Source organism: Hippocampus comes, unplaced genomic scaffold (genome assembly GCF_001891065.2).
Source record: "Hippocampus comes isolate QL1 unplaced genomic scaffold, H_comes_QL1_v1.1 scaffold78, whole genome shotgun sequence".
NCBI classification, from domain to species: Eukaryota; Metazoa; Chordata; class Actinopteri; order Syngnathiformes; family Syngnathidae; genus Hippocampus; species Hippocampus comes.
This window is the reverse complement of record NW_017805798.1, coordinates 124,400-150,003: the sequence shown is the minus strand read 5'-3', so window position 1 is coordinate 150,003 and position 25,604 is coordinate 124,400. Positions and strand designations below refer to the sequence as shown.

The window sequence follows — 25,604 nt, the reverse complement described above, 5'->3', positions numbered from 1 at the left end:
TGTGTGTGTGTGTGTGTTTATACTCATATGCATACAGTATATATATATATATATACACACACACACACACACACACACACACACACACACACACACATATATTGGTTGTACTTATCATCCTTGAATTCACATTCTAATATAATGACAAATGTTTTGATTAGATGTTTAAAAAAAAATCATGATACTTATTCTAATTCTAGAATTTCCCTCCAGAAATTACAACGAAAATAATTAAAAAGATATACAATTATTTATATACTGTTTCAAATGTATACAATGAACTCTGGAATTTCCTTCAGGACTGCTTGTATTTATTTATTTTTTAAAAAACATTTATTAGTCATGATAATCGGTCGAATTCTCTTCAGGATCACAACTGAAATAATGAAGAACAACCAATTTATTTCTACACTTGAGCATATACATTTTAAGTTTGGCAGTATGACCACCTGTTTTTTAAATTTTTTATTAATATAACTAATTGAATTTCACTCCCGGATCACAATTAAGATAATGGTTAATTTTATCGCTGGCCGAAATGACATTTTTGAATCAGGCCAACCCCGCTTTCCCCTACGAAAAACATCTGATTGTCAGTTGAGATGTGATGATATGAAAAGGTTTGGGTTTATCGCAGTACGGTCACGGCATGATATTTATTGCGATTTCCTGTGAAAGCTCACCGTATTGCAGTACGCTTCACGGCCTGTATGTATTTCTTACGTAGCTTTTTGTCAAAAAGACATCTTCAAATATATATATTACAGTGCGTGCACTTCTCCGCCTGCCCATCCAATTTCAAAACTGCATTATTGCTTCAGCAGTCATTATGCAATGGCCACAATAACTTAAATGAGAAATATTTCTCATATATGTGGGCGAACTGCAAATATGCATCAACTGGAGTTTTAAGTTGTAATGTCACCATTCACCATCAGAGGGCAGACATGGCTTAGTGGTGCTTCGACCAGGTCTTCAACTGCCACTTCTCTATGCCAGTAATTGCAGTACCGTAACAGAAATGACTTCCTCGTGTGCTGCAGACGTCCATCAGCTGATGGGTAGTCAGGTAGAAGCTCCACCTCATCCACAGAGGGGAAGTTCCAGTTCGGTGCAAAATGGTCCAGGCCCAAACCACGTGAAAGAGGAAGAGGATGATCCACAGCCCCGCTACACTCAAGAGGAAGAGGAGCAAGTCAACAAGTTGTCACTGAAGGTCGTCGTCGTGAAGAGTGAAGACGATGGCGACGAAGCGCCCGACTGTTCGCGACTTCATCGTTGCAGTCCGAGCGGGGAGTACCGCGGAGGAGCGCCACCGCATCAGCTCTTAGCGCCGCCGTCACACGCCGACAACACAGACAACGCGAAAGGCGATGACAAACAGTCGGAAAGTTCCGGAAAGCAGACTCCAGCATGCGGGAGACGCCTCAAACGACAAGAACTTTTCAGCTGCTCCGTGTGCGGTAAAACAGCTACTCAAAAGTCCAACATGGTCAAACACATGAGAGTACACACGGGAGAAAAACCCTTCAGTTGCTCGCTTTGTGCAAAAGCCTTCGTTGAAAAGGCAAAGATGATAAAGCACATGAGGAGTCACACGGGAGAAAAACCCTTCGGCTGCTCAGTGTGTGGTAAAAAATTCACAGATAAACAAAATATGGAGTCGCACATTAGAACTCACACAGGGGAAAAACCCTTTAGTTGCTCGTTGTGCGGTAAACGATTCAATAAAAAGTCGTACGTGACAATACACATGCGAACGCACACGGGAGAGAAACCCTTCAGCTGCTCCGTTTGTGGCCAGGAGTTTGCGCAAAAGTCGGATATGGTGAGACACATGACAAAACACACAGGAGAGAAACCCTTTAGTTGCTCCGTGTGTGGCAGAACGTTATCTCGAAGGGCCAGTGTGGAGTCGCACATGAGAACGCACACGGGAGAGAAACCCTTCTGCTGCTCCGTTTGCGGCAGAAGCTACACCAATCGAAACAGTTTTGCTACGCACATGCAGACCCACAACAAAGGAGACTAAATGCCCCCCACCCCCACTGGCTTCAGCTCGTCTGCCATTTGTTCTGAGAGACAATTCAGCCCCCGGTGAAGTAGCTGTCTTGCTTGTGACATTTTTCCCCACCAGTCATGCCGTTTTTGACGGACTAGTACACAATACATTTTACGAGCAACTATTGTCTTTCCAACAGGTAAGCACCTCTCTCTCTCTCTCTCAAGTAGCTTCTCTGTCAATGGAATAAATGCACAAAGGATTGTCCATAGAAAGAGTGACATTGTCTTTTCATAGTTTTATTGTTTTGTTTTGGGGTTTTTTCGTGCTTGGGCAGATTATGTCACAGATAAAAATGTGCATGGGGAAAGGTCATTTGGCAAACGATTTTTGATGCTTTCCCACGAGCATTGCTTTGTTCTTTCTAAGATGATTGACAGCACCTGGAATTTACTGTCGTCTTTCCATTTTGTCTGAAACACGACCGTCTTTTTTGCATTGAACGCAAAACAGCTGAGACATTTTATGAGGTACACCTGCACAGTCTCAGTGGGTTCTACGGTGTCGTGAATGGGGTTACACCATTCATTGTTGGGCATATTTGGTAAAACAGGACGATAAAAGGGGGGGAAAAGGTCTAAAATCAAGGAGGACAAAAAACTTTTTTTTTTAAATAAAAAAAGCCACAGATGTTAATTTATTGTTGAATGTACTAAGGACGTTTGTAGCTGCAAAGTTATTTTTCAGTGTGCGCATGTATATATGTGTGTGTGTGTATACTCTCATATACACACACACACACATACATATATTGGTTGTACTTATCATCCTTGAATTCACATTCTAATAGATCATCGTCAATATAATGACAAATGTTTTTAATTCGATGTTTTTTAAAAAATCATTATACTTATTCTAATCCTAGAATTTCCCTCCAGAAATTACAACGCAAATAATTAAAAAGATATACAATTATTTATATACTGTTTCAAATGTATACAATTAACTCTGGAATTTCCTTCATGACTGCTTGTATTTATTTTATTTTTTTAAAAACATTTATTAGTCATGATAATCGGTGAAATTCTCTTCAGGATCACTACTGAAATAATAAAGAATAACCAATTTATTTCTACACTTGAGCATATACATTTTAAGTTTGGCAGTATGACCACCTGTTTTCTAATTTTTTTATTAATATAACTAATCATTGAATTTCACTCCAGGATCACAATTAAGATCATGATTTTTTTTTTTTGACATTAATAGTAAATGTGATCTTAAGGATCATAATAAGCATAATTTAAAATGTGGTTGGATTTCTTTTTTAAGAACGACTGTAATCCTGATTGTTGAACATCATAAATAATATTTTGGCTGCTTTATTTCTCTACACGAGCCGGTCGAAATATTCAAAGCGGCTCTCACGGTGACCAAAACAACCTCATGATTAAACGAGTCCCTTCAAACAAAAGAGAGACTTTACGTGGAGGACGTCACGAGCCAGTGCGGGTGTACCTTATAAAGTGGCCGGCAAGCTTTCCCATCTCCACGTTGGGACGCGGCGCAACGGCAAACGTTGCGGCTACATGGGCGTGGGCGGGCGCGCGTGCGGGTAGAGGTGGCGCGCCGTCTCCTCCATCTGGTCCGAGTCATCAGGGTAGCGCGTTCGCAGCTCGTCGTTGGCCACGTAGTGCGTGTGGGCGAACTCGCAGAAGTAGCGGCCCACCTCGGGGTGCCCGATCTCCAGGGGGGCTGAGTGGGGCTCCAGGTTCTCTGGAATACGGGCGCAACAAATTCTTGTTATCCAAAGTAGTAATTCCGAACATGCGGAATTACTACTTTTTTTTTAAAAAAAAAAATCAGTTTTCATATTAACAGGCCCTTATCATTTTTTTCATTTTTCTTGAAAATCACGAGTATTTTTGAAAAGTATTTACAGACCAATTACTTGCAGCAAAAATATGGAACTTTTTTTTTCATTTTAAGTTTTTCACAATAATAGTCCACAAATAAAAATGTAAAAAAAAATTTTAAAAATTGTACTGCAATGTAAATTTTCCCCCCCCAATTTAAAAAAAAAAAAAAAAAAACGTAAAGATGTCATGAATCTGAAGTCTTCACAAATTTGCCCTTTTTGTTTTTCCAAATAAAAAATATACTTTTGTGCTTTAAATATTTTTTGTTCATTTCTCCACTAAATAAAGATGAACACCGGGCCACTTTGTCATCAGGATCGGAGAGTCGGTAGCTTAAATTCTTGAGGATCACAAAACTTCATGTTTTGGAATGGAACATTTTCATCATTTATGTCCTCATTCACCTCATCGTTTAGGAATTTGTCTCTCTCTACCTGTCATTTCTATTAAAAAAATAGACATAAATAAGGACAACAAAGTAACCAAAGGTGGTTGGAAGATCCGTAAAATACGCGGCACTCTATTCCACTCCGAGTGGAAGATCCGTAAAATATGCGGCACTCTATTCCACCCCGAGGTGCGTGCGGCACTCTCCCGGTACACCTGACATGAAATCTGATTTAGGGTTTCATTGGTCGCCTTCACCTTGCGCGGCGTATCGGCAGGTGCCGTCCTGCACCAGGACGTTGTAGAAGGGCTGCTCGGCGCCGTCGGGCAGCTGGTGGACCCTCATGGTGGTGATCCACTCCTGGCTCATGGTGCACTTGGGGTCCCAGCCGTAGATGACGCAGTTATAACCCGACCTGGGACGCAGGAAAGGCGGCAAAGTGGACATACGGCGGGAGGCGGGGGGGCGTCGACGGGGGATCGTTCCCAAACGCACCTCTTGTGTTTCATGACTAGACCGACGGAGTAGCGGACGTCCCGGTGGTCGGCCGCCCCGCGCCGCTTCACCTCGGGCGCGGCGGGATGCTTCTTGTGCTGGATGTGCTCCAGCGTGTGCTGCACCAGGTAACCCACCGCGCCGTGCTGGGACGGGTCCAGCGCCTGAATGTGCTGCAGGATGTCCAGAACCTGCCGCGACCGACCGAGCAAGCACCGACGTCACCGCCGGGGCGTGCGCATGAGTGTGGAAGGGGGCGGTGTGACGGTGACTATGAGAGTGTGTGAAAGTGGATGTCAAGACTCCCCCGAGAATGTCGGAGAAGGAGCGAGAGTGTCGGAGTGAGAGAAAGTGTTGGTGGGCGACCGAGTGAGACTTAAGAGTCCTTGCGGCGATTACGTGTGAGAGGGAGAGCACCTTTTCGGGCCAGATGCCGAGGTGGAAGTAGAGCCTGGCCTGCAGCAGAAGGTAGGGAACGTTGTCGGGGTTGATGGTGAGGAAGAGGTCCAGCGTGTCCCTCAGGAGCTGGTACGACTTCTCGTTACTTTCCCTCCAAAAACAAAACAAAACAAAACCATCTGGGTCTCCGTTCCTTCTCAGGCCGCGGTCAGTTTTGTGTTTCACGCATGCACGGCCCCCTCTAGTGGCAAGGCGGCAGGCTGCCGTTCATTTCCCAAGGCTGGAATTCTGCATTACGGCAGCAACGCAACCCACCTGCGTCGCTTTGGCATGCACATGTAAAAAGGGAGGCACTCGAGCCAACAGTTACCCCCGTTTCCCGATGTTGAGCAGGTTCCCCACCATCCTGAGCAACACGTCGGTGGTGCCGATGCCGCCGTAGTAGTCGGCGCTGGCCTGGTGCCCGATGAGGTACTCGCACTCTTTGGCCGTCATCTGCTTGCCTTTTCCGAAGGCGTCGATGTACACGTAGTCGTAGATGTCGTCGCTCCTGCAGGGGGCGGGCCCGCAGCGGATGTTAACCTAAGGCAAAATGTGGGCGGACATCTCAGCGTGGCCTTCAAGTACCCGCGTTCGTTTTGGCACCAGCGCAGCAGGAAGTGGCTGGGGAAGTTGACCGGCTCCAGCTTGACGCCCAACCTCTGGGCCAGCGTCATGTAGACCACCGAGAGGCTTATGGGGATGCCCTTGCGGCGGAGCAGCACCTGCGAGATAAAATACTGGGTCAGAATGGGCGTGAACTTCACCGATACATTTCTTACACAACTGACAAGAGGAGTCGTTTCAAGACACTCAATTCAATCCGTGAGCATTCTTATTTTACTTCATCGGAACACATGGCCATAACTTCATGAAGAAGAGTTTCAAGAAGTCAACAGGTTTGCGACTTCCTTTCAGTGGGAACAGCTGAGCCACTGGGCGCCAGTGTAATGCAGTCATGAAGATACAAACGGACAACACTTTGACCATCACGACTGACTCCGGAGGCAACGTGCTCTTTGTTTGATGTTTAGTTTGACAGGAAAATTCAACCGGGAGTGGCAACAAATACAGTGGTACTCTACTTACGAAATTAATTGGTTCCAGAAGAAATTTCTTAACTCGAAAATGTTGTAAGTAGAGACGCGTTTTCCATGTAAATGCCCTAATTCGTTCCAAGCCCACCCAAAATTCAGACATAAATTTTTCCGAAAGCATAAAAACGCATCCAAATATGTAACAAATACATCTTACAATTAGATTATTGCACAATAAGAATAATGAATAAAAATGATGCTCATTTAACTTTTAACTGTGTCCTCATTGTTTTTTGCCCTCTTTAGTTCATGTTCTCTCTCACAAGTGGTTTTTGCCTGGCGCCTTGTAAAGAACTGATCCAAGGACGTTTGCTTTTGTCGGCTTTTAACAATCCTTCAAAAATGTCCAAGGCAAACATCACCAAAGTGAGCGATCGCCCGAGTGGTGAACGCTTTTTCTGGGTGATTCACATTTATTGTAAAACTATCGGAACGCCTCTTGGCTTGAGGGGCAAATGACGAGGACGCTGCATTGACACAAATCTATTTATCTATCTACAGGCATAGACACATCCGGTAGAGGTCCCTCTTTGCCAGTGGGTTGCCACAAAGATGCCAGGTAATAGCCAATGGCAGAGCAGCTATAAGTATGTTGCGTTCAGGAAACTCGGAGCTGCGACTTGCAGCCCTGACTGTATTTTTACCTTTCGTATCTTGAAATTTCTTTTGTAACAAGAGGCAATATTTTCCCGTTGAGGTCTTTTGTAACTTGAACATTTCGTATGAAGAACTGTTCATAAGCAGAGATACCACTGTAGCTTGAAAGCACTTAATTTCTTTTTTTTTTAACTGTAAACTACTTTGTACAAAATGTCTGCAACTCAACCTGGTGGATGTAGGAGTTGAGCGGGTTATAGTAGTCCAATTGGTCACCCTTGTACTGCAGCTGGTCGTACAAGACGGCGTTGAGGGCGCAGACGACCTGCCGCTGGAGCTCCAAGTCCTCCAATGGAAGTCGCTCGCCCCCTGCGAGACAAAAAAGTGGGCATCGTCACGCCAGGGCAGTTGCTTTGACGGCTTTTTTTTTTGCCAAGTCACCTGGAGCCACGCGAAGGCTGGGGTGGGATGGATTCTTCACCCGCAGCGTCTTCTTGACCTTCTCCGCGATGTCGTCCAGCTGCGCCGATATCCCGTCCAGCGTGACGTCGGCCAGCGGATTGCAGTACCGGTCTACCAGGACGGCACCTGGAGAAACATGCACACTGTAGCCGTCGCCCATCTGCACACGATTAATGCCTTGACTAACTTTCATGTTGCAAAGCGAAATGGGCCTCAGGGGCTGAATTTCAAAAACTCTCCAGGTGGAGTTTGTCTTTGGAGGAGCCCTGGAAGCAAGATGCCTGACTTTTTGTGCATTTTCAGCCATGGCTTCTTGAGACTTGCTCCAAAGGTTGTTTTCTCACCTGCGAGCGCCGACTGCTGCTCGGGCGGCTGCTCGAGGAAGCTCTTGAGCGCGCGCAGGATGTTCTGCTGTCTCAGGAAGTAAAGGATCTTCTTTGCATAGTACTTCAACGTCAGGCTTTTCCTTAACAGACAACCACAAAAAAAAATTAATAAAATGCGACCACAAATTTTGTTACTTGTATTGAACAATGAAAAATAGCACTTTTCATAGGGCGAGTAAACCGGGGCGCTCGTAAGTCAAAGTTGCTTCCTTCCCGCCGCCGGTTCACCGGTTAGAAACACGAAGAGCCGCCTAACCTTTTTTCGGCTTGAAGGATAAAGAGCAGCTCGTCCTCGCAGAAATGTTCGGGCATCCCCAGCGACTCGATCTCGGCGAAGGTGTCGCCCAGCACTTGGCCGATGCATGGCTGCAACAAAATTTGGTTTCCAAATCCTTTTTTTAACTCAAGTTTAGTGAAGTACAGTGTTCCCCCAATATCGTGCAGTTCACAAATTTTTTTAAACAAAATGCTTAATTTTCTATTTGTGTATCCTCCGTTTGTATGTGTTGCTGCTCCATGTGTGTTCAAGTGGCAGTCGTTTAAAATGTACAATTAACTTTGTTAGCCCATCTATGGCGTTTCAAATTATGTTTGAGCTTTAAGGCTGTGAACGTTTGTCAAAATGCGGTTTAAATATGCAACGTTTAATTCGCTTCTCTGTCCACTCACCACTTCCATGAAGAAGCGCTTGGAGATGGACCCCACCGTCCTCCGGATCTGGATGCCCACCCGATGGCGCGTTTTGTACTCGCGCAGCCAGTCGCAGCTCTCATTCTGCGGGTAAAACCTCTGCAGTCGCGGCCATCTGAAAAGTGGAGAGGAGCAGGTGGATAAAAGACAGCCATCCCATAAATAGCTGGCTGACTCCTGATCAATTTGATCGGTTCACTCTGAAATGATCCCTTCCAATTCAATGTCATAAATTTACACGTGTGTTAAGTCTGGATGTAATGGAATTCAAAATAAGAGTAATAATAATTCAAAAAGGAATCAAGAATAGGATTCAGCAGTCCATAAGAGTGAAAAGTGATGCATCATCGAAACGGAAGGCAATGAGAATTGACTGGGCAGTGAACCAGGAAGAAGACACGAAAAGGACACCTCAGATTGAGAACATGATTGACGATAATAATAATCACCTAACTACAATAATATCGACCTGAGTTTGTACTGGTGCCCCCACACCTTCCCTCGGCCGTGGCAAACGTCGCGCAGGCGCAGGCAGCAGCAGGACACATTACAAATGTCGATGTGTTCGAGCACCGGCAAGCACAAAATGTGTTCCAACAACTCGGTGGGCAAATCGGTTAACTTGTCGCCGCGGCGGTCGCGATTTGCGCCCCCGGCATCACTGCCGCTGGCGGTCCTGGTCCCGGTCGGGCTGGACAGACTCTCTCCGGCGACAGACGCCGCCATCTTTTCTGTTTACCCCGATTACCTCAAAGTCGCGGCTCCGCCCCCTTATGGCGCAGGGGGCTGGGTGAGAGGGCAGGGCGGAGGCAAGTGGTGTTCCCTAATTGGTTGTTTGCCGAAGAGGGACGGACGACGTGCATTTCGGGACTCGAAAAAGCGAATGAAGGTTCAAACAAAAGGATGTGCCGCAAATGTTACAGTAGTCATGATTTCGTAATGCTTTGAAAATCGGCCTTTTATGTGTTTTCGAATGTAAAGTGTAATATTTTCCGATTTAATGTTTGAGCCTGTTTTAACATTTTCCGTTAGTGTTTGAACGCACCACACGGGTTAGCCAACCCATCTCACTAGAGCTATTTTCTGATTGGTTGTTCGCCAAAAGAAGGTGAGGCATGATGCCTTTATGTCTCTGCATTAAGTACCGTGATTACCACAACGTAGTTGAAATACACGAAAAGTGTCACAATTTAGATTCCCTGAGCTACGTTTGCTTAAAATTAGACAGTGCAGAACATTTATGATTTGCTGTAAAGTACAATTCAGGATAGTACGTTAGTTTGTGAGCGTTGTAAGTACACATTTCGAAGGTCATGGAATGAGGCGCACTGCTGCTCCCGAGCTCGGCTGAAGTGGGCGGGAAGACTAATACTGTAATCAATTAAAATTCATCCTCAATCAAATTTGATAGACATTAAAAGGAAAAACAACAAGACGTGAAAATGACAGCACACTTTTAATTTTTATTTTAAAACAAAACACTTGAACCCGTGACTCTATACGTCCATTTAGTTTCGTCAGTGTGTCGTTTTTCAATGAGATTGGAACATTTCCCATGGGTACCTGAATGTAGCATCGTTCCCCTGGCTGGACGTGAAGCTGTTGAGCAAAAGTGATCGCTCTTGCTTGGCGCTTGTTCAAAACAATGTAAGCATTTAGCACTTCTGCGGAGAAGGAATTATACTGTATTAACAATCTGCAAAACTCTCCAATATGTTGGATATCTAATCCTGGATGATGATTGTGTCTACCCCACCTCAATTTGGCTCTAACTTTTGGCTTGTTAGCTTGAAATTAGCATGCGTGGAAACTGGATTGTCCCACACCGAAGTCGCCTTGATGTGCTTTAAAATGGCTTGACGGTGCATTCACGGACTCGTTGGGCGAGTAGTGGACTCTTGAGTGGTTGTTTGTTTTTATGTGACATTTTCCGTGGCCATGGCAAGCAATTTGGCGGCCAAACTGGGATGGAACTCTCTGGTGAGGAAACAAAACAGGAGCTTCAACGTCAGGATCTGTACCATGGAGTCGGACATGGAGTTCAGCTGCGAGGTTAGTGGACAAACCCAGAAAGAAACGGAAGGAAAATGAACAATTTCTCACAAACCAAAACACAAAAACGCCACAGGTTGATCAACATTCGACACTGGTGAAAGTCTCTTGCAGAGAAGCTAGATGGCAGCAGAGAGCTGTGGATGCTATAATAATCATCATAAAAGCAAAAATAATGTTACAACACCCACGGTAAAATATATTTTATATATTTTTTTGTGTTAGTAAAATAAAGCAATCACGACACGCAATGATGTTTTTATTATTCAATTAATATATATATTTTTTACTTAATCTAATTATTCTGCCTATCACGATACGTTGTCAGAGGGAGTCAACTAACTGATTCGTTATTTGGAGTTAGTTAAACAATCCTTTTGGGTCCCTTTATGGAGCCACCGAGCTGTCTAGTGTCCCAACTGGCAAAAGTATTTGGTCAGGCGCCTTTGGGAGTAAGCGTGGAAGCATTTTGCGCTGTGTGATGCAGACGAAGTGGAAGGGGAAGGAGCTGTTGGAGCTGGTGTGCAGAACGCTGGGGCTGAGGGAGACCTGGTTCTTCGGCCTCAGGTACCACGTCAAGGACACGGTCGCCTGGCTCAAGATGGACAAAAAGGTGAGGTGGCCTCAGCAAAAGGCCTTCCAAGCAAATCCCACCAAAATGTACAAAATGACAGTTAAGCTCATGAGCGATCGGCACGCAACGCGCTCTCACATTTCGGGTAAACTTACCAAAAGTGCCTCTGAGAAATTTCCACAGGAAAATGTCACAAATTTAGAGATATTTGCGGAGCCATGAGACCGAGCCCTCCCGCCAATTGCGAAACTCCGCCAAGAATTGCACCTCAGCCCCCAAAAACTCAAATTGCTAGTAGATGCCACAAGACATCGTCAAAGCACGACTTATATCGAAAGGAAACCCCTCCATTCACGTCAACACACTTCATAGGCAATGGGATGCCACACTTTTGGCTATGTGGAGCTCCTCAACCCACTTTGAGATAGTTCCTTGTCACCGAGATGCCACAAAGCGGCACCGGGTTAATGCTTCATAAAATGAATTCTGTCTGTCCGCTTCGCCAACTTCCAACGTTCGCGAGGTCTCTTCGGCGCCGCGAGGCTCACGGTCATTTTGTGTGTCGTCAGGTGCTGGATCAGGAAGTCCCCAAAGAGGAGCCCATCACACTGCACTTTCTGGCTAAGTTCTACCCGGAGAATGTCGAAGAGGAGTTGGTGCAGGACATCACGCAGCATCTCTTCTTCCTGCAGGTTTGCTGACAATCTTTTGCTCGTGTGTGTGTGTGTATGTGTGTGTGTAAGGAAGGAAAGAGGGAGTATGGGAGTTATGGAGGAAGGATGAAGGAGGGAGGTTGGCAGGAAAGAGGGAAGGAAAGGAGGATGAAAGGTGGAGCATCGGTCTGAAAAAAAAAATTGGTCTGGAACATTGCTCATGTTTCCTCTTTGAATCCCTCCGCAGGTGAAGAAGAAGATCCTCGAGGAGGAGATCCACTGTCCTCCCGAAGCCTCGGTGCTGTTGGCCTCCTACGCCGTACATGCCAAGGTCAGGATCGCTTTGGAGCCGAGACTTGCTGAGGGCCTCATTTACTAAGACCGCGAGTACGGCAAAATTGGCAAAAGGTGAAAAATCAAATATTTGGCAGACTTAAAAATTCCCCTAACTGATTCCTGGGACAATTTAAAATGTTTTTGTTTTAAGGCCCTTTGTAGTATTTTTTCTTTTTTTTTTTCAAGGGAGTGGTCCTTTCAAGAACAAACTCCCAATTTTCTTTGTTAGACAAGAATCAGATCTTAATCAGATGCTTCACTTAGCCGTAACAACATGCAGTTTGGTAGAAATGTCTGTTGTGTGTTATTGACTTCACCAATTGTAGATGCGCTAACTTCAGTAGCTTGTGGCAAACATTCATTTCAAGACGGCCTTATAGAAATATAGCAACGTTTCCTTGGATTTTTTGTGCGGTGACAGGTGGTGCTCTTGTAAATGGGATGTTGGATTGAACGTCCAGTTAGCCACCAAGCAGCAGAATCGGAAAAATTCCCCAAATATGCAACTTTTTTTGACAAAAAGAAAAGTCGTGGCGCTTACCGATTGCTCGCAGCGATAACGAGAGAGGGAACGATGAAATCGCCTGGACTGACGACTCCACAAAAAACATATTGTTCGTGTGGTTTACTTTATTTTTTTCAAAAGCGCCATACAGTTCAGTGCGCTCCCGTGATTTCAACCCCACTAGGTGAGATGTTGACAATCCCGCGTCTGTCTCGTTGTTTTCAGTCATAGCCCGCCAACTTTGATGAGCTCCGGTATGAAAAAAAGAAAAAAAAAATATCGATGGATCGTCAAATGCCAAAACTGCCAAAGCAAGAGGAAAGTTTGCGTCAATCCCCCCGCGGGGGAGACGTTGGGCTTGAGCGAGCCCTCCTGGCTTAAGTTGACAGCGAGAGTGTCTTTTTGACAGGTGGACAGGGTCCAGAGAGAGACGGGGAGCTCTACCTCGGTAACGACCCTCCACAAGCTTGGCCCTCGCCTCCTTGCCAATTTAACGGCCCGAGAGAAGCTGCAGTGCGGATCAGGAAGAAGAAAAAAAAAGCACATAAGCTATGTGCTTCCCCACAGTCAGAATTCAGCAAAAAGTCGGCGCTGCACACTCGCTATTGCCTTAAGCAGCGGCCGGATTTGATAAGAGGTTTCCTGTCGAGTTTCCAGTCGACGGCTCCTTGTTTGGCCATCGGCTCATTTGATTTGATCGCCTTGGCCGCCGCTCGCCGTTTGTTACGAGACGCCGTCGAATGTGTTCCCGGGACTCCTCGAAGGAGTTTGATCTTCATGATACCCTGAAATCTGGTTCCTGTCGAGCACAAAATATATTCCTCCCATTCCCCCCAATATATGAACAAGGAGTTGGGCAGGGGGGACGGCCTCGAATTGTTTTGGCAGCGCTCAGCATTTTTCGGGTGATGGCTCTTTGCGGCAGAACTCATCTTTGCTTTCCACTTGCGTCGTATTTTGCAGCAAATAATCTCGCTCGAGCAACAAAAGATGGTCGATTTTTGTCTTGCCGCTCTCATCCTGCCTCAGCGGCTTCTCCCTGCTGATTTTGTATTCCGAGAGCGCGCCGCAAGTGGATTTTGACAGGGCGCTTTGGAGATAAAGCTGCCCCAAGGGGGGTGTGGGGGGTGGGGGCAGAGGGAATCGACTCTCTGACGCAGAGGCCCGGTCAAGCGTGAGCCGGGCGAGTCAGGGCCGAGCGGGAAGTGAGACGGCGGGCTCCGAAGTGAGACGGCGAGCTCGCAAGTGGCCATCGCGAGTCACAAACATTCGATCGTTTTGTGCGCTTGGGCAAAGTGCGCAATGCCGCCCGCAAAACGGTCAAGCGGTGACACGCTTCGGTCCTTCCCGGATTGATGACCGCCCGTAACATTGGCTGCAATAATTGGCGGTGAATCGTGGGTCAGGTGACAATGTGAAGAAGCCAGGCAGTCTCTGACTTTTCCTGAGCGGGTCTTCTCATGCCTGCCAACATTTCATGTTCCGCGGTGACTTTCAAAAACTCTCTCGGCGTTTATCTTTTATCGAATCTCTGGAAAGTGTCCTACAATGGCTGCTTAAAACCTTCCCCCAAAGGATCACATTTTTGCTAATTGTCGTTCATTTGCCTTTTTGACCCTTGGGCGATAAGTTGCCTCGGTTATGCAAATCTCCCGCGTTATCTTAAAAGAGCTCGAGCGCGATTATAAACGATGGCTCGGATCGGCTTTTCGCAGTCACGTGACCAACATTCCCAATTTGAGTATGCGGAGGGGATTGTGATCATCTGAGTGGCGTGTGGCAAAGAGCAATTGAAATCTAACCGCATCCCGTTTATTCACATGACCAACTAACGACTTCTTTTTCCTCATTAGACAAAAACAAAACATTTCAACTTGCCATTATTTTACAGTACGGCGACTACAACCCGAACGTTCACAAGCCTGGCTTTTTATCTCAGGAGGAGCTGCTGCCTAAAAGGGTGAGTTGTTGGCTAGCATCCGCGCGGCGTTTTACCAAGGCAACGCGTAGCTCTGATCAAGGTTTTTGTGGATGCGTTGCAGGTCATCAATTTGTATCAGATGACAGCAGAAATGTGGGAGGAGAGGATCGCCGCGTGCTACGCCGAGCACAGAGGGCGCACGAGGTACGTGTGTTCACGTGCATCGCGGTGAAATCATCCGCGCACTTAGATTTAAGGACGGGTATGAACAATCCGTTTAGAGCAAGTGGAATATGACCACGCAAACTTGTCCTTTTAGAAATCTTAGCCATTGCAGAGCTGATCACATTTAGAGGCCAGGTCATAAAAAAATTAGACGGAAAAATCTCATTTAATGTCTGGGCGCCTAAATGGGCTGTGGTAGGAATCTAAAAACAAGGTCTCAAGAGGAGGGAGAGATCTGATCCATTTTCTTGTGTGGTCGCCCAAATGGTTCTGGCAGGAAGTGAAAAATAAAGTAACAGGAGGTGAGTTCCAAGAAAATCGGGGCCACATTGCAGCCTGAATGGGTAGAAATTGAAGACTGCAGTAACAGTTAGAGAGTGGTTGCACATGTGATTCAGATTGCTTCTCTGGCAGGAGCTGAAAATGAACATCCAAAGCGCAAACTCGCATCTGCTTGCCTAAACAGACTGCCGCAGTCATCTGCAAATGAAGTAATAAGACCCGAGGTGGAGAATTGAAAACGAGTTGGTGCTGATAGCGCCCCGATTGCACATTTAGCAGCAATTTCAATTGAACTTGAAAAAAACAAATGTAACATCCTTGGCCACCTAAACGGGCTGTGGTAGGAATGTAAAAACCAAGTCACGGGAAGAAGGTGTGCTCTAGATATTTTCCCGAATGCCCGTTCGGAATTGACATTTATAAAACAAATTCAACATGCTTGGCAGCTTAAACGGGCTGCGGCAGGAAGCCAAACAAAGTACCAGAAAGCGCGTTGTGACACGTCGCATCCAGATTGCTCATTTGAAAGCAATTCAGCTCAAACTTGACACATCAAATTTAACGTGCGCGGGGCGCCTCAACGGGCTGCGGCAGAACCTTGCAACCGATGCGGCAGAGATGTACCTAGATCGTGGTTATCACAGATCACGGTCGAAGGGGTTCCAGCAGTCAGACGAGGGAATCAAGGAGTGAACGAATTCGTTTCTGAAATGAGCTGCGAAAGGAGACGCAGCGAGCGAGCGGGAGGACGGGGAGGAGGCGGCGGCGGCGGCGCGGCCGAATGCTTTTGCTTCGGATGGCCGGGCGAGTCCACTCTGGCCGTCGTAAATGAGTCGGTCGCTGGTGCCCATCCATCAGCTTTTCAGGGGCGCTGGAGGGGAGAGGCTCTCCATTCTCCGTTGAACAAAATCATTCGGCGCTTGGAAAGACGCTCACAATAGGGAGATGATTGCCTGCCAGCCCAGCGCGCTGGAGGCGGTGTGTGTGTGTGTGTGTGCCCGTGCCTAGGACGCACCTTCCGCCGAGGCTTCACCAATAGTCACGTACTGACTATCATGTTATTTACAATCTTTAAAAAAAAAAAAAAGTGGAAATCTCGGGGCAAAAGTTGTCTTGGAGTCGCCATTTTGGCGCAAACGTGACGTGATGCCGCGGTTTCTCTTGCTGGCAGGGAGGAAGCCGAGATGGAGTATTTGAAGATCGCTCAGGACCTGGACATGTACGGCGTCAATTATTTCTCCATCCGGGTGAGCGTCTCTACGGTATTTTCCCCATCTGCGCTCAACGACGCGGTGAACGTGTGTGTTGCCAAAAAGGCCGGGACATTTTCATATGGATCGGATGCGTGTGGCGCCATTTCCGGGTTCAAAATGTTTTGATTTTGCTCTTTTAGAATAAAAAGGGAACGGATCTTCTGCTGGGCGTGGACGCCCTGGGCCTGCACATCTACGAGCCAGACAACAGGCTGACACCCAAGTGCTCCTTCCCCTGGAACGAGATCCGCAACATCTCGTACAGCGACAAAGAGGTGCCCGCACCACTCCCTCTCTCTTTTCGCTTTACGCGTACAATCGTCGTGCCAAACGATACGAGTCGTCACGCTCGTAACTTGAATCGCATCTTTTTCAAATCAACTTTCCTCAAGGTTGAGAGGGCGCGCAACATCCATGCTCGTTTTGTTCGCCCTTCAATTGCGGTTTGTATTGTTTGTTGTTAGCATTAAGCTAGTGGGGTGAAAAAACCTTTTCCACAAAAAAATATTGTCTCCCCAAAAATTGGTGAATTGAATTTTAAAAATTTCACTCAATGATTCTTGAGACTTTAAATTTTTTAAAATTTTTTGGGGGGGTGGGGGGGAAGGAATATCTATCGATTCATGCTAATCGCTAGTTGAATTTTAATCGATTAATCATTGCACCTACACTCAGCTTACCTTTCTACAAGTCTTTTCTCCCGCAAAATTCACTTTGTTCTTCTTTTAAAAAAAGTGCGACTTTATTCTCAGTCAAGGTAGCTCTATCCAAAGTTTTTCACATTTCTTTCCTCATCAGCATGCAAATTGAAAACAACAGGCCCCGCCATTTCAGCCGTGCCTATTTCCAAACCGGCGGCCTTTCAATGGCAGTTTGTGCACTTTTACAGCAAATTTCATTTCAAGTATGTGCTGACATTTTGGCAAAAGGTCAAAAGGAATAATCCCCACCAGCGAGTTTTGCCCTCTCCGTGCGCTTGATTATGAAGTCAATTACGCCAGCGTGTTTTCGGGCTTTTATCACACCCTTCAATTGAACTCCACGCGGAATAGGAAAATATTTACAGTTTGACGTCATGTTTTCCCGCAAGCCTAGTTTAAGTAGGCATGAGAATTAGGTTGTGTTTTTATTCGAAGATAAACCTTCATTTTGAATGTTTTTTTTTTTTTTTGTTTTTTTTTTACGAATAACAAAATTTGACATATAGAAAATATGACCGTTCTCATAAGATACTATTTATTTCGATACTTTTTAGGGGTCAAATGACTTTTGGCGCAAACAAAATTCGATACACTATTTGATCTACAAAAAAAAAAAAAAAAAATTGACTTCATCTTCATTTGATTCTTACTTTAGATCTAACTTTTTTTCAGAAGCAGCTTTGGCTTGTTATTTTTCAAACATTTGACTTAAATGTGTAATATTATGACTGTTTTTTTTTTTTTTTGTTTTTTTTTTACGAATAACAAAATTTGACATATAGAAAATATGACCGTTCTCATAAGATACTATTTATTTCGATACTTTTTAGGGGTCAAATGACTTTTGGCGCAAACAAAATTCGATACACTATTTGATCTACAAAAAAAAAAAAAAAAAAATTGACTTCATCTTCATTTGATTCTTACTTTAGATCTAACTTTTTTTCAGAAGCAGCTTTGGCTTGTTATTTTTCAAACATTTGACTTAAATGTGTAATATTATGACTTTTTTTTTTAAAAAGCATATTAGACTGCAACTTTTTTCTTGAAAAATTGTTTTTTGTGCAAAATGTTGACTTTTTGTGAAAAGATTTTAAACATTTTTCAACTTTGGTTTGTTGAAAATTTGACTTCAATGACCAAATTGTAACCTTTATTTTAGCTTTTATTTATGTTTACTTTTTTTAAATCTAAATGTGTGACATTATTGCGGTCCCATAATTGAGTCAACTCCGATTTTGCTTGCAGTTCACCATCAAACCGCTGGACAAGAAAGCCAAAGTCTTCAAATTCAACTCGTCACGGTTGAGAGTCAACAAATTGGTGAGTTGCGATCGACACGACTGATCAAGTAACTCAAGTACTTTGCTTCTCGACTTTACTTGAGTCTTCGTTTTTCCGATGACAAACGACGAGCTTCCATTAAATTAAAATATAGTTTGGGTTAGTTTTGGTGAACTCCAGGAAGCTTAATTTTGACATTGCCCCATAGATCCTGCAGCTGTGCGTGGGCAGCCACGACTTGTTCATGCGCAGACGACGTGTGGACTCCCTGGAGGTGCAACAGATGAAGGCCCAGGCCAGGGAGGAGAGGGCCCGCAGGCAGGTACGCGAAACCACGCGCTCCACCCGCGCACATTCCCCGAAGCGCCCCCCCACATTTGCGCTCGCGTTTTCATGTGCTGCTCCTGTATGGCGTTTTTCATTCCGTGTTAGCATTAGGCTAGCAGACTTTTTGGCCCAATTATCGACATTTTTTTTTCTCAATGCATAGTATTCATCCATCTATGGCGTTTTTTTGTGTTAAAATTAGTATTAAGCTAGCGGACTATTTAGATAAAATCATGTGATTTTATTTTACGTTGTTGTGTTTAGATATACAGTGGCCCCCCCCCCGCCCCTCCCATCGTAACATTGTAACTATCGTAACATCAATGCTAATTTCTATGGGCCCGTGTTTGGTATTTTGTATTCTATGTTAGCATTAAGCTAACAGAGTTGCAATAGACAAAATGATGTGAGCATTTTGTTTTGTAAAAGTACATTGTGGCCTTTTGCGTTAGTTAGCATTAAGCTTTGGTCTCATTATGGCTTGGACTCCGCCCACCCGCGCTGTCCAGGTGGAGAGACAGCTGTTGAACCAGGAGAAGCAGCGACGCGAGGAAGCGGAACGCATGCGAGACGAGCTGGAGCGACGGCTCGTTCGGCTGCAAGACGAAGCGCGCATGGCCAACGAGGCCCTGGTGGGTTGCAAACAACCGTCTGGCATCATCGAAGCAAAATCTGCCCCTATTTATCTATCTCAGGGGGCGGCCATTTTGCCACTCGCTTTTGACTGAAAATGACATGACAGTTGCTCAGGGCTCAGGGAACGGCCAATCACGAGCGACTGTGATGTCATTTTCAGATGGATTTTCATTGATATTCCACATACGCAACATGAATCAGAATCCCGTATTTCCACTCCCTCTGCAGTTGCGCTCGGAGCAGACGGCGGACCTCCTGGCCGAGAAGGCCCAGATCGCCGAGGAGGAGGCCAAGCTGCTGGCCCAGAAGGCGGCCGAGGCGGAGGCGGAAATGAAGCGCATCAAGGCCACAGCCATGCGGGGCCACGAGGAGAGGAGGGTCATGGAACACAAAATGCTGGAGGCCGACAGGATGGCCCTCAAGATGGCAGACCAGTCCCAACGCAGGTGACAGCTGCCTTTGCGTATAATTGCAAATCCGCTTGAATGGGAATCCAATTTGATGATTCGAAATGCTACGAAGCGTGCACTACCGTGCTTTTATCGTGATTAATTGTTTCCAAAGCCACATTCGCTCATCTCACTCCGACCCTGGCGTGTTGACGCAGTGTGCAAAGGTTCATCATTTTAGTTGAAAAGAACTTACTTTGACCTCCACGATCCCACGCCAACACCCCCCGGCCAACGGCAGAACACGGGACGTTTTTTAACTTAGGTCCCATTTGAAATCCATCTAGCGCTAGCTCATCCTAGCTAGCGCTATGCTAGTTCATCTCTCAGATCCGGCGTCCAAGTTTGCAAATGCCTTTTCGTTTGTTGGTAGCATGGCGTTAGTCGGGCAATAGCGAGGCGTTAGCTGGGTAAATATTCCCGTTGCTAAGACAGAATTAGCCATAGCCGTCAAATAGCGAGGCGTAATTCTGATTTCGCCCTTTGTTTTCAACGACCACTTCGCTGGTCGTTTCGAGTCACCACCCAATTGTGCGGGCGCGCACACACAGACGCGCACACACGACATTATACACACTAAACACTATATGCAGTGACACACACTCAATCTAATTTTCAGTCTGTGCACCCACATACAGTATGCGCACCATTGAAAGGAACAAAAGGCACATTCTTTATTTCAGTTTATCGCCTCGCTCGATTTTATTCCGCCGCTCGCTGCTGCGGGTCAGCGCGGCGGCCTTTAATTTACGCCGGCTAATCGTATGAATTGACGGCGTGACTCGCTCTCATCACATCATCTGTGTTGCCTCACCCAGCTCCGCCAAGGCTTGAAATGACTTTTCATCTTTGGCTTTCGACACACGCACACGCACGCACGTACGATCTCATTACCATTCCATTCACGCTGTGGGGAATACCTGCTTCAAGTGTTGACGACGGTACTGTGGCCTTATTACTCCACTTCAAATCGTATCGGGCAATCATTTGTAATCGGTCGCCTTTAGCCACTCGCCAGTAACTGCAATTGAGCCTGGGCTGTTAAGACGCGAGTGGTCGCTGGATGTAAACGAGCACCTCCAGTGTAATCAAATAATCTGTTCTTTGGGGTGAAAGGTTAAAATCTTTAACACAGTGGTAACTTGACTTCTCTTGTGTGACTTTTACGGCGTGTCCAATCACTTTTTCCCCCACATTGAAACAAACTGAAATATCATTTATTCCATTTCAGCCCCCAAAGATCCACCATCATGTCTTTTGTTATGCGTCCTTAATGGAGAAAAAACATCACCAAACCTTAATAATCAACCAAAGAGAATGTAAACTAATAAACTGGTTATGTGAAGTGCAATGACTGGATGTTGGGACAAAGTCAAAAGTAGCGACAGCAGCAGCTGTTGTGTTGGGTGTCTTTAAGGGGTGTGGTCTAGTGAGTGACATCCCAACCTGGCTGCTTAGTCCACGTGTGAGCATCTGGGCGCGAGTGGCGGTCTACTGCAGCTCCTCCCGAGTGTTTTCATTTTTGCATGTGTGAGATTGTTCCGCTCAATAAACGTCTGAAAGCGCATCGGCGACTTTGACGTTGACAGTCCTTTTTTTTCTTGCTTTACTCGAGTGGCGGCGTGTTCCGAAGGTCGCTCATAACCCTTCTGTTTTTTTTGACAGGGCCAAGGAGGCAGAGCAGCTGAAGCAGGACCTGCTGGAAGCCAGGCAGTCCGAGCAGAGGGCCAAGCACAAACTCCTGGAGATCACCAGCAGGGTGTACATGGTAATGCGCTTACGATGGAGAAAGCCCAGACGGTAACGTGGCGCTCTTCACTCAGTGGAATCCCCAAGAACTTTGTTCATGGGCACATGGTCAATACCACAGTAGAAATCTTGAATGTTGTCACACAATGAAATCAACTAGTTTAATACACACAACAAAACGGCCTAAATTTTGTTCACAAGTGACCTGAGCAGTCACCGGCTAGCTATAGATGCTAATGTAGCAGTTTACCTGACAATAACCTTCACTTTTGTCACAAACAGTTGGTCAGTATCGGTTAGGAAGTTGAGTGGCTCATTAAAATGGTCACACAACACCATAATAATTTAGGGATTAGCCAATGTTTTTCCAACAATGTGTATGGGAATAGACAGTGCCACGGTCAAGTATTTTTGCCCCTGCTGGTTAAAATTGTCGCCCGACAAAATAAAACTGTCAGGTCGATCAAATTCACCCGCATAACATGCAATCTTTTGTTAACAAGTGACACTCGGCGCCGAGCTGTTGAAGCTAACGTCGTAGTCAACCTAATGGACTGAAATGCACGTAACCTGTCATGGAAGAGAAATAAAAGTCCTTTGTTCCCCCTTGACGCACACACGCATTCCGCATGCAGTCAAATGTGTGTGACAGGGCCCGAACACATGCACTATTGGCTCTCAAATTGCCTTCTCATGCTCTGCCAAGATGCGTTCACGTCACCTGCCCGCCGCTTTACATTGACAAGTGCAGGATTTCCATTTAGATTGTCTATTAGGAGCAGACACGGCTCGGCTGCGCGCACGCGCTTGAATTCTTGTCTTCCTCCACTGTGCTGCCAGCATGTTTTCCGTTTGCTTTCGTATCCTGTCGGGGTTTTGTGGTTGGGTTTTTTGTTTTGTTTTTTTGTTTTTGTGATTCGTCCTCCTCCTGCGCCAGTACCCCGCGCCGCCGATGGACTGCATGCCTCCCGAGCTGAGCTTCAGCAAGGAGAACGTGAGCTTTGACTTTAAAGACACGGACATGAAACGACTTTCCATGGAGATCGAGAAAGAGAAGTGAGTCGCCGATGACATTGGCGAATAACCTTGATGGGTGCTGCTTCATCTCGCATACTTTTTGCTCTTCTACGTCTCCCCTTCATAATTTTGCTGCTGTAAATTGGGAATTTCTCCATTGTGAGACAAATAAAGGTTTTCTTATCTTATCTTTCACATGCCACACTTAACTACCCGTTTTAAAATCTATCCACAAAATGCCCCACATGGCTGTCATATATCCCATGCAGTCGTGAGCAGGGCTTTTCCACACCGTGACAACGAGGCACTCCAAGGCGGCCATGCCAACTCTGGAAGCCGCTGTCCAAATGTGAATTTTTTTTGAACGTTTATTAAAAATAAAAATACTGAAATATTGCATGTGCGTGTTATATACTAGTTTTTTTTTTTTTTGTCTTAGCCGTCAGAGCTAGCCCACCTCCATCCCTAATGCCGTCAGTTTAACGTTTCGTTACATAGATTTTACACGATAGAACTGCTTTTCTCTGAAAGTTTTTCCATCAGCGCACCCACTTTCACACACCTACACAGTTGCCGCACCCCAACCCTTGGAAAAAAAGACAAACAAAACACATGCCCCCGTTTAGCGTCGAGCTACACTGATTTGATTGTCGTAGAGCAGCCGTCCTCAACTTTTTAAGAAGCGCACCCCCTCGAGCGCCCTGTCAGCATCCTCTCCCCTGTGCTAGGGTGGAGTACATGGAGAAGAGCAAGCACCTCCAGGAGCAGCTGAATGAGCTGAAGACGGAGATCGAGAGCCTGAAGCTGAAGGAGCGCCAGACCCCGCTGGACGTGGTCCACGACCACAACGCCGAGCGGGGAACTAGCAAGCACAGCACCTTTAAGAAGGTATCCTCACGCTAATGCTAATGCGACTACTTGAGAGCTTTTCAACTGCTAGTGTGTGTTCGACTCCGCTAATCTGATTACGTGCGGATTAATCTGATTACACCTGCCGGCGCCCTGTTTTTTTCGCCATTTGACAACAAGGCGCTTCACGTAGCGGTGCGTTGCGCGCCGTTCGACTATGTTGAACAGATGACTGTGTCCCGTCTCGACCTCTGCCAAGGTTTTGCTATCAAGAACCTTCTCTGCAGATGCTCTGATCACACCTCGACAGTGGCCACTGGAATAATGTCAAACGTTTCGAACACGATTATGAACGGTTGGCTGCTAGCTGGTTATCAGCGGGCACAAGATGCTAACGTAGCGGACTACACCATTTGCTCACGCTCTTATTGTCGAAGAACACAAATAGGAGGAGTCGACGGCACATCAAAAACAAGGGAGCTTGCCAGTTGAACACTCGACCTTTTGTTCACATGCGTGGATGTTTCGAACGTCATAACGACCAGCCAGTCGTTGCCGCTAAAAGTGAAAACTTAAAAAAAAAACGTAGCCAAGTCCAAAAAAGTGATTCATCACGTACAAAAGAAAAAAAAAAGTCCTCTTCCAAATTGTGACATACTTGCTCGCTCCACTTTTTTTTTTAGTCCTCCTTTATCTTTCTGCTTTGATTATCCAATTTCATTTTCCTCAATTATTTAAAAAGGAACAAAAAAGACGACAAAAGAAACTCGGCATCCACGCTTATTAGCGGTAGCGCGAGTTGATTTATTTCAGTTGCGGGCAAGCGGAAAGCATTCATCTTGCTCTCCAGGAAAACGGCCGGCGTTTTAACAAGAGTTTCATGTCCGGAAGGTGAGGACGAGCAAAAGTGGAACAAAGCACAAAGCCCGCAGGCAGGAAGGCTCTGCCAATGCCCAACACCCCCATTCAGGACAGTCGGAAGGCACGGCTGTCAAAATTGAAGTCAAATGAAACATTTTTACTGATGAACTTTTTGAAATAATTTTTATGACTGGCTCGATGTTTGAAAACAAAAAAAAAAAAAAATTGAAAAATGAATCACAATCAAATTGAACAAAAGAATACCAAGGGTTGATTCATTCAAACCAAGTAGGTGTGCCGAAATAATCTGCTCAAAACGCAGTTTTGAAGTTACTGGAGGTCATTGACACCATTTCTATTATTTTGGGGCCCATTTCTGGTCAACCTTTCACGCACGATAACGTTGCGAGGAACCACTGACTGATGGCGACGTGGTGGTTTGGCGCCACTTTGTATGATTTCCTCCGCAGTTGACACTACAGAGCACCAAGTCCCGAGTTGCCTTTTTTGAGGAACTTTAAGCAAGTCTTCTCCAGTCCTTCTACACCAACAGTGACAACCAAGACCACTACTGCGGCATCTTCAGGGGCCTCACGGACGCACAAACGTGGATGCTCATTTTCCTGCACCTTTTGCAGGATTCATATTTTTATATTTCATAACGATGCAAAGGCATATCTCTCGCTAAACGCCGGCCGATGTCCATGTTTCCTGTTCGGAAACTCACTCACGCTGACCAAAGTGACCAAAGGACTCACCGACAGGTTTCTTTAAAATGTGTGGTGTGGCGGTGGTGCTTGCATAAGATGTCGATGAAAACAAACACAAAGAGACGTCGTATGAAAGAAATCCTCTTTTTCTGTGTTCAATCATGGCTGCTTGCCTGCATCTGGCTAAGTCAATCATTTTTAGGACAACGAACTAACTACTGTCATTTCTCCAGAATAGCACACACTCAAATATTATATGCACACTGAAAATGTACAGTGTAAAACATGCCAAAGTGTGTGCGCCAATGTCAATTCCTCCAATATGCACAAACACATATTTTCCCTTTTTCAAATAAACTCCCAGGTCTCCAGCGTGTGTGACTGATGTGTTTATTTTGCTGCGTTTGGGCTCCCTGGGGCCGACGACCCCCGCAGCCGCCACACCCCCACAGGCAAGGGTGCAGTGACGTCAAAGCCGTCTGTGGGGGGGGCACCGGCAAAAGTGACAAATTGCTGGGAGAGAAAAGCGTCGGTCGTCTCGGGGATCGCGCTTGACGTCACGCGAAATCTCACAGCGAGGTTCAAATGCCACGACTGGCGCACGTCCTGGAGGAGTTCAGAAACCAAACCGCTGGAAAACCGAAACGCCGCAGTCACATCCGATCATTACGCTTGCTTCATTGCTTGCTCGAGATTGTGCGAGCCGTTTAATTAGTTGGCTGTTTAGCCCGTCGGTTGGCTGTTCT

General features: G+C 45.8%; 3 protein-coding genes and 1 long non-coding RNA gene across 5 annotated transcripts; 2 read left to right on the top strand and 2 right to left on the bottom strand.

Moving 5' to 3' along the window:
• The first annotated feature begins 950 nt into the window (after positions 1 to 950).
• Positions 951 to 2,232, top strand: LOC109525314 (gastrula zinc finger protein XlCGF8.2DB-like). The gene has a single exon (XM_019885737.1). It carries the CDS (start codon positions 1,022 to 1,024, stop codon positions 2,030 to 2,032), a length of 1,011 nt encoding a protein of 336 aa, XP_019741296.1. The 5' UTR covers positions 951 to 1,021; the 3' UTR covers positions 2,033 to 2,232.
• Positions 2,233 to 2,672: 440 nt separating this feature from the next.
• Positions 2,673 to 9,228, bottom strand: fbxo21 (F-box protein 21). Its single transcript, XM_019885686.1, has 12 exons — positions 8,944 to 9,228; positions 8,454 to 8,589; positions 8,041 to 8,150; positions 7,743 to 7,864; positions 7,378 to 7,524; positions 7,166 to 7,305; positions 5,831 to 5,967; positions 5,574 to 5,753; positions 5,222 to 5,354; positions 4,805 to 4,995; positions 4,567 to 4,724; positions 2,673 to 3,778 (listed from the first exon to the last, which is right to left on the bottom strand). The coding sequence occupies exons 1-12, from the start codon at positions 9,198 to 9,200 to the stop codon at positions 3,588 to 3,590; spliced, it is 1,902 nt and encodes a 633-aa protein (XP_019741245.1). The 5' UTR covers positions 9,201 to 9,228; the 3' UTR covers positions 2,673 to 3,587.
• Positions 9,229 to 9,973: 745 nt separating this feature from the next.
• LOC109525353 (uncharacterized) lies at positions 9,974 to 10,321 on the bottom strand. Its single transcript, XR_002170130.1, has 2 exons — positions 10,231 to 10,321; positions 9,974 to 10,138 (listed from the first exon to the last, which is right to left on the bottom strand). It is a non-coding gene; the product is annotated as an uncharacterized LOC109525353 (long non-coding RNA).
• On the top strand, positions 10,137 to 25,227 carry nf2a (NF2, moesin-ezrin-radixin like (MERLIN) tumor suppressor a). 2 transcript variants are annotated; one of them, XM_019885788.1, is made up of 16 exons: positions 10,137 to 10,526; positions 11,014 to 11,139; positions 11,670 to 11,792; positions 12,001 to 12,084; positions 14,486 to 14,554; positions 14,637 to 14,719; positions 16,194 to 16,269; positions 16,416 to 16,550; positions 18,225 to 18,299; positions 18,469 to 18,582; positions 19,097 to 19,219; positions 19,452 to 19,669; positions 21,338 to 21,440; positions 22,359 to 22,477; positions 23,167 to 23,326; positions 24,619 to 25,227. In XM_019885788.1, exons 1-16 carry the CDS (start codon positions 10,413 to 10,415, stop codon positions 24,667 to 24,669), a joined length of 1,773 nt encoding a protein of 590 aa, XP_019741347.1. In that variant the 5' UTR covers positions 10,137 to 10,412; the 3' UTR covers positions 24,670 to 25,227. The 2 variants fall into 2 exon arrangements, with proteins under 2 accessions (XP_019741347.1, XP_019741349.1); XM_019885790.1 differs by lacking the exons at positions 22,359 to 22,477; positions 24,619 to 25,227 and having other exon boundaries at positions 23,167 to 23,317.
• Positions 25,228 to 25,604: the final 377 nt, after the last annotated feature.